Source organism: Mytilus californianus, unplaced genomic scaffold, assembly GCF_021869535.1.
Source record: "Mytilus californianus isolate M0D057914Y unplaced genomic scaffold, xbMytCali1.0.p SCAF_4, whole genome shotgun sequence".
In the NCBI taxonomy this organism is placed as follows: Eukaryota; Metazoa; Mollusca; class Bivalvia; order Mytilida; family Mytilidae; genus Mytilus; species Mytilus californianus.
Genome location: NW_026262690.1, coordinates 98064704 through 98073019, shown reverse-complemented (window position 1 = coordinate 98073019; position 8316 = coordinate 98064704). Strand labels below are relative to the sequence as shown.

The window sequence follows — 8316 nt, the reverse complement described above, 5'->3', positions numbered from 1 at the left end:
CCACCATTTTGTCATCAGTAACAGCAACTTCTTTGAGCAGTTATTCACGCTGTAGATCAAAGAGCTATAAAACTTACTATTATGGTACTGTTGGTGTTATTATTATCATTAGCAATGTTGTGAAAACAACACATTAAATTTGGATGCATTATTGTCTGCCCTTGCTTCTGTATCATATGCCCTTCGTAACATCATGTGGAATTTTAAAAGACTAAAGACCAGAACTTTCTTGAACCATAACTCCTGAATGGTAAAAGTGAAAATCAACAATATCGAACTTGACTTCCATTTTGTCATCAGTACCAACATACTAAAATTTGAATAAGCATTAATTGAACGGTTCATAAGTTATTGCATAGAAACTGTTGTCAGCAGCCTGCTCACCATATTTCACCAAATTAATAACCGGATTTTTCCTTCAGAGAACCCAGTTAAAAACATTTAGCTCAGTAGTTTCAGAAAAGAAGAAACTTGACCAATCAGAATCAACCAACACCATTGATGGCCATGTTTTTCATGAAATTTGAACCAAAAAAGGAATTTTAATAAGGACCTTTTATAAATATGTCCTGCAATTGTTCGAACAAATTCACCTTCTTGTGTCACAGCAGAAATATCAAAAAGTGAAGGTTAACAGATGATGCACTGCAGATGCCAAGTAATGGCAATTGCTCACATTGGACCTTCTGAGTCAAATGAGATAAATAACACTTCTTTTGGAAATTCAAGGTCTATTTAAACATTTAATCATGCAACATGTTTTATTGTAACATTCTTCTAGAATATGAGATAAGACAGCAAATTGTCATTGATATGGTTCAAGGTCAAACTTCTGGTGTTAAAAGTCATTGAAACATGGATATTTGATCTAAAAGTTAAAAATAAGCAGTTTAATGAAATTACTCTATTCATGTTAAACTGATCATTATTTAGTTGTTTGTTTTTCACGAAAAAAATGTCCTTTCATTTTTATTATGACTACAGAAAGAATAACTCTCCTCCACAAGACAAATAAGTTGTTTAACAATACATCACAATCTGCAAACAACTGCAGCTTTAGTCATTACTTGTAATTAGTGCTTAAAGTTTGTTATACAATCATTTCCAATTCCCTAGCATACTCAATTGTCTGTTCTGCTAACTGCATAGCTGGTATACTTTCATCTGTTACCTTCTTCTCTTGTTGAAAATAAAAAAAGGAATCTGATGCTAAAGTCCAACCACGCTGAAATGCAAATTTTGGAATATTATGGTAAACATGTTAGCATCTTGCTATTGTAAAGTATTCATCAAAAAGAGTTCCTGTCTGATTGTTTCCATAAAACTCTAACCTTAAAGAAATAAATTGCTTCGCCGAGCGCAGCTGGATACGACCGCAGAGGTCCAACCCTGAACAGTTGGGGCAAAAATTGACACAATATTCGCGCTTGATACATGTCTGAATTTGGATTGTAATTAAATATTTGACACATAATAGGTTTCTGACACAGAATAACTGTAGTCAAAAAACTTAGAATTGTAGAATTGGTTATATGATTTGAATTTATATCAAATTTTTTGCTTTTGTACAATACACTATGCTGTTGCGAAAAAAAAAAAAAAAAATCCCCCCCCCCCCCCCCTTTTTTGCAAAAAAAAAAAAAAAAAAATATTTGAAGAAATTTTCTTTTTAATTTCTGAAATCTGAAATGAGAAAAAGTTGTCCCCCACCCTCCACAATTTTTTTTCCTACCCCCTTCCTTTTCAAATAAATTTGGACACAGTTGATGCCCCCGCTTTCATATCATATAGTTATAAAGGGACATAACTAAAGAACGGTAAAAGTGACGCTACCCAAATTTGAACTTGATCTGAGTTTTGTGGGAATAAGCATTGTGTGAAAGTCTCATAACATTTGGTTGGGGCTAACTTAAGTAGAGAACAGAAACTAAAAATTCAGCAATCGTTCTATTTGTAAACACGCATAACTCTAGAACGGTTGTGTTTAAGTTTTATAACATTTGGTTGAGACAAACTAAAGTTAGAGAACGGAAACGAAAAATTCAGCAATTTTTATGTTTATAAAGGGAAATAACTCAAGAATGGTAAAAGGGTCGCCACCAAATTTCGTACTTAATCTGTATTATGTAGTAATAAGCATTGTGTATATGTTTCATAACATTTGGTTGAGGCAAACTAAAGTTAGAAAACAGAAACAAATTAATTTATCAGTAGGAAGTAAAATTGAATATTGCATTGTATAAAGCATTGGTTGCAGTTGATTCAACTACCATTATGCACAAAGAAAGATAACTCCAATTTTCAAAGAAGACTTTCAAATATTTTTAGAAATGAAGGGTAAAAATTGCTTTAATTTATCAGTGGAAGGCAAAATTAAACATTGCATTGTATAAAGCATTGATTGTAATTGATTCAACTATAATCATGGACAAAGGAAGATAACTCCAATTTTAAAAATGACTAAATATTTAGAAAAAAAAATGTTTCCATTTGTAAAGGGCATAACTCTAGAACAGTAAAAGTGACGGCACCAAAATTCATACTTGATCTGTATATTGTGGTAATAAGCATTGTGTATAAGTTTCATAATATTTGGTTGAGGCAAACTTAATTTAGAGAACGAAAACGAAAAATTTAGCAATTTTTCCATTTGTTAAGGAGCATAACTCTAGAACGGTAAAAGTGACGCCACCAAAATTCAAACTTGATCTGTATTTAGTGGTATAAGCATTGTGTATAAGTTTCATGACATTTGGTTGAGGCAAACTAAAGTAAGAGAACGGAAACCAACTTTGGGATGTACGGACGGACGGACGGACAGCGTACAGACGGACAAGGGTAAAATTTTAATGCCCCCTCCGCTACGGCTGGGGCATAAAAAAAAAATTTTTCCCTCAAGATATGGTCATTATCTCAATTCAAATTTCCAATGGAGTTTGCAACCATAATTACCCATTTAAATACATCATAGAAGTCTTAAAACACAAAATGACATACATAATCATGGCTAAAATTAGTATTCCTTAATCAGCATTTTTAATAGTAACTTCTAAAAATAAATTGACAGCTAATCACCTCAAGACAATACAACATTTCTTTATACATAATTTAAAAGCAGTGTAAGGGAGGTAATCCAAACATAAAATTGTACTTTTAAGTAATTGTCCATTAACCAGGAAACCCTTGTTTTTCCCCCTTTTTTGCCCCTTAGGACCATAACCCCCAAAATCAATCCCAACCTTCCTTTTGTGGTTATAAACCTTGTGTTTAAATTTCATAGATTTCTATTTACATATACTAAAGCTATTGTCTGGAAACCAAATGTCTTCGGAAGCCGCAGATGACGACGAAGACGTGATACCAATTTATGACCGCAAAATATTTTGGGGTCGTATAAAAATTGTGTTTCTTGCATTAATTAGAAACTTCTTTTTTTCTGATTTACACAAGGAGATGTGATCAATCAAACAGGGCTTTGGTTTTAGAAAATGGTAAGCCTGGAAGATTTCTCCATTGTTAAAAATAGTTATGAATCATTATATACAAAATATGGCTCTTTAATATCACAAACCAAATTTTACAATATCCTAAATATAATCAGAACATCATTTTTTTATCACAAAACAACTTATACATATCATGTATCTCAAATCAAGATAAGGTAAATAATTAAACCAGACAAGAAATGAATAACCACAAGGGACTGTTAAATGTGTGTTTTTGCATTACATTCTTTATTTAATGGTCCTGTAAATTGAAATTTTTTGGTTGTTTTTACAAAATAAAGGATCTAAAGAGCCTTTGTCGCTCACCTTGGTCTATGTGCATATTAAACAAAGGACACAGATGGATTCATGACAAAATTGTGTTTTGGTGATGGTGATGTGTTTGTAGATCTTACTTTACTAAACATTCTTGCTGCTTACAATTATCTCTATCTATAATGAACTTGGCCCAGTAGTTACAGTGGAAAATATTTTGTAAAAATTTACAAAAATTTACAAAATTTATGAAAATTGTAAAAAATTGACTATAAAGGGCAATAACTCCTTAAGGGGTCAATTGACAATTTTGGTCATGTTGACTTATTTGTAGATCTTACTTTGCTGTACATTATTGCTGTTTACAGTTTATCTCTATCTATAATTATATTCAAGATAATAACCAAAAACGGCAAAATTTCCTTAAAATTCAGGGGCAGCAACCCAACAACGTATTGCCTGATTGGTCTGAAAATTTCAGGGCAGATAGATCTTGACCTAATGAACAATTTTATCCATGTCAGATTTGCTCTAAATGCTTTGGTTTCAGAGATATGAGCCAAAAACTGCATTTTACCCTATGTACTATTTTTAGCCATGGCTGCCATCTTGGTTCGCTGGCGGGGTCATCGGACACATTTTTTAAACTAGATACCCTAATGATGATTGTGGACAAGTTTGGTTAAATTTGTCTTAGTAGTTTCAGAGGAGAAGATTTTTGTAAAAGATTACAAAAATTTACGAAAAATGGTTAAAAATTGACTATAAAGGGCAATAACTTCTTAAGGGGTCACTTATTTGTAGATCTTACTTTGCTGAACATTATTGCTGTTTACAGTTTATCTCTATCTATAATAATATTCAAGATAATAACCAAAAACGGCAAAATTTCCTTAAAATTACCAATTCAGGGGCAGCAACCCAACAACGGGTTGTCAGATTCATCTGAAAATTTCAGGGCAGATAGATCTTGACCTGATAAACAATTATATCCCATGTCAGATTTGCTCTAAATGCTTTGGTTTCAGAGATATAAGCCAAAATCTACATTTTACCCCTATGTTCTATTTTTAGCCATGGCGGCCATCTTGGTTGGTTGGCCGGGTCACCGGACACATTTTTTAAACTAAATACCCCAATGATGATTGTGGCCAAGTTTGGTCAATTTTGGCCCAGTAGTTTCAGAGGAGAAGATTTTTGTAAAAGTTTACGGACGCAGGACGACGGACGCCAAGTGATGAGAAAAGCTCACTTGGCCCTTTGGGCCAGGTGAGCTAAAAAGGTGGTGATTAAATTTTGGTGTTTCAGATTTTAGCACTTGTTTTCCATATCCTGTTTCAATAATAAATTGACAGAATAAAATTCATTGTTGAACTAGTCTTAAATGACATATTTTATATGTAAAATAATTACTGTTTTGACTCTTGATATTGGAAAAAATAATAAATTGCTTCGCCGGGCACAGCTGGATATGACTGCAGAGGTCCAACCCTGAACAGTTGGGGCAAAAATGGACACAATATTCAAGCTTGATACAGGTCTAAATTTGGATTGTAATTAAATATTTGACACATAATAGGTTTCTGACACAGAATAACTGTAGTCAAAGAACTTAGAATTGGTTATATGATTTGAATTTATATTCAATTTTTTGCTTTTGTGCAATACACTGTGCCTGTGCGAATTGATCTGAGTTTTGTGGTAATAAGCATTGTGTATACGTTTCATAACATTTGGTGGAGGCAAACTTAAGATAGAGAACGGAAACGAAAAATCCAGCAATTTTTCCATTTGTAAAGGGGCATAACTCTACAACGGTAAAAATGACGCCACCAAAATTCTAACTTGATCTGTGTTTTCTGGTAATAAGCATTGTGTATAATTTTCATAACATTTGGTTGAGGCAAACTTAAGTTAGAGAACAGAAACGAAAAATTTAGCAATTTTTCCATTTCCATAACTCTAGAACGGTAAAAGTGACGCCACCAAAATTCAAACTTGATCTGTGTTTTGTGGTAATAAGCATTGTGTATAAGTTTCATAACATTTGGTCGAGGCAAACTAAAGTTAGAGAACGGAAATTAATTTTGGGACATAAGGACGGACGGACAGACGTACGGACAGACGTACGTACAGACGGACAAGGGTAAAACTTAATGCCCCCTTCGCTACGGTGAGGGCATAAAAAAACATAGTGAAATGCTGATTTCTAGTAAAAAGTTCTGTCTAAATGTATGCATGGAAATATGTTAAGTAATTGATTAAAACTTCATCTAGAAATTATTTTACCTCTGAAAAAGATATGCTGATCATCTGATGAAGTTAGCAAATTTTCCACAAAAGAAGAAAATAAACGAGGAATTGGTTCTGTGGGACACAGACTCTTGTAAATCTACAGCAATTTTTCTATTTATAAAGGGACATAACTTGAGAACAGTGAAAGATGCCACTTTAAATTAAACTTGAACTGTGTTATGTGGTTATAAACATTGTATATAAGTTTCATATCATTTGGTTGAGGCAAAGTAATGTTAAGAGTGCTGAAACTGAAATTTTTCCATATATAAAGGGATATAACTTGAGAATGGTGAAAGTGAAGCCCCCAAAATTCAATCTTGATCTGTGTTTGGTGGTAATAAACATTGTGTATATATTCATAACATTTGTTTGAGGCAAGTAAAGTAATAGTGCGGCAATGGCAAATTAAGCATTTTTTTCATTTATATAGGGACATAACTTGAGAATGTTGAAAGTGTTGCCTCACAAATTAAAACTTGATCTGTGTTGGTGGTAATAAGCATAGTGCATTAATTTCATTACATTTGGTTGAGGCAAACTAATTAGGCCAGGGTTTTTTAATTTGTTGGTTTACAGATTTTTTTACGTGAGAGATTTGGGTCTGTCTATCAGAAAAAGAATCAGGGTACAAGACAAAAATATGTATAGAACTAAAAAACTGACATGCCAGTAAGGGCCCTGCTTGCACATTTTATGGGAGGAAAAGAGACTGATACATACACAGCAAATGTTCATAAGTTGTCAATTTTCATAAATTTTGACACCAGCAATTCAGGACAAGTTCTTGATAAATATATATTTAGTTAAAATCCAAGCAAATTTGGTGGGCATTTTCATAAATGGTGGGCAACCAATAATTTTGATGCAGAGAATTATTTCGTAAAAAAGAAAATGATGACTTTGACTTTGAGGAAAGTGACCCGAAACAATTTGGAATATATATTATGCCTATATCATATATCAATATTTGATGACATCAACATGCTTCTCAAAATTTGTGATTTTTTAACAAGAAATAAGTCTTTACCTTTTGTTTTTATTTGTCAATCACTTTGAAATAACTTAATACACAATTGTATATGTCAGCTTTTGTTCAAATCCTATTATAAGAAGACATTTAAAAAAATTGTGAGTTTTCAACAAAAATGAAGTATTTTCCAAAATAAATGAGCCAAATTTCACCAAAATATATCATGCACAACAACTGTACAAAATTTCATTGGCCTCGATCTTAATTATACTTTTGGAGTTTTTTTGAAAAAAAGGTTGTGTGGATTTACAAATGGGAAATATATGGTCTTTTCACAATGAACAAAAAATAAAAAATAGCTATACTTTGCTTTCTAACAATTTTCACAAAACGCAGTGAACAATTTGTGATGTTTTAACAAATAAACTGTTGACATAGATAAATGGCTCGCCTATCAGCATAAGATTTAGAAACAAGAGTGCACACGCTGAAATGTCTCGCCTTCTTTACTAATCATTGATATTATGTTGATAGTCCTAAATATAAAGCTTTATTACAACTGTCACATGGTCCGAGTACACAGTTATCGTCCTTTGATTTTCGTTGTCCACGAATAAAGTCCCTAGTGTGGACAGTGTGTTGCTTGCCAATTTTTTTAGTACCCCTTCCAAATGTATTCCTTCATGTTTTATGCCTCAAATAGCAAGTAGGGGGATGAAATTACACTGTAAAAAAATTTGGGTCATGAATTGTAAAGTAAAGTAGTGATTTGGTCCAGCTGAAAAAGGTTAAAAATTAGCACTTCGGAAGCTGTCAAAAGATTTCAAGACCCCCTTAACATAGAATTGTCCATATTTTGAGTTAGAGCCGATGAAGTTTTCTATAATTTTGATATAATTTGTCCCAAAAGTAGTACAACACACTGTAAAAATATTATTGAGAAAGCGCAGGTGGGATTTTTTTAATTTTCATTTATTGTCTAAAAGAAATGCACTACGAAATAACTGTGTACTCGGACCTAAGAGGCGAAATCAGTAAATATAGAATCTGTACTTTGGCAACTTCCCTGAATGATTTAATGGTGTCAATTTGTCAGATAGCATGAAACTAAAGGATTTAAACTTTTATTTGATAGAAATTCTGCAAAAATTACCCATTTTGGCATTATATGGTCAAAATAAGCATTTCAAAGCTTTTTCAATTTTGATGCATAAGTGGCATTCTGACTTTCTATGTGACAGGTTTTCCTGTGTCAATATTTGTGTTTCTATGCTTTAACCCAGTTGT

At 32.6% G+C, this 8316-nt stretch overlaps 1 protein-coding gene across 1 annotated transcript in view; it reads right to left on the bottom strand.

The window, feature by feature from the left end:
• Nucleotides 1–730: 730 nt before the first annotated feature.
• The window catches only part of LOC127698984 (26S proteasome non-ATPase regulatory subunit 8-like), a 135017-nt gene continuing 127431 nt past the window's right edge, over nt 731–8316 (bottom strand). Inside the window, exon 8 of the mRNA XM_052202776.1 lies at nt 731–1225. Within this exon, the coding sequence (XP_052058736.1) occupies nt 1091–1225 (135 nt within the window). The 3' untranslated portion in view covers nt 731–1090. The remainder of the gene's footprint in view (nt 1226–8316) is intronic.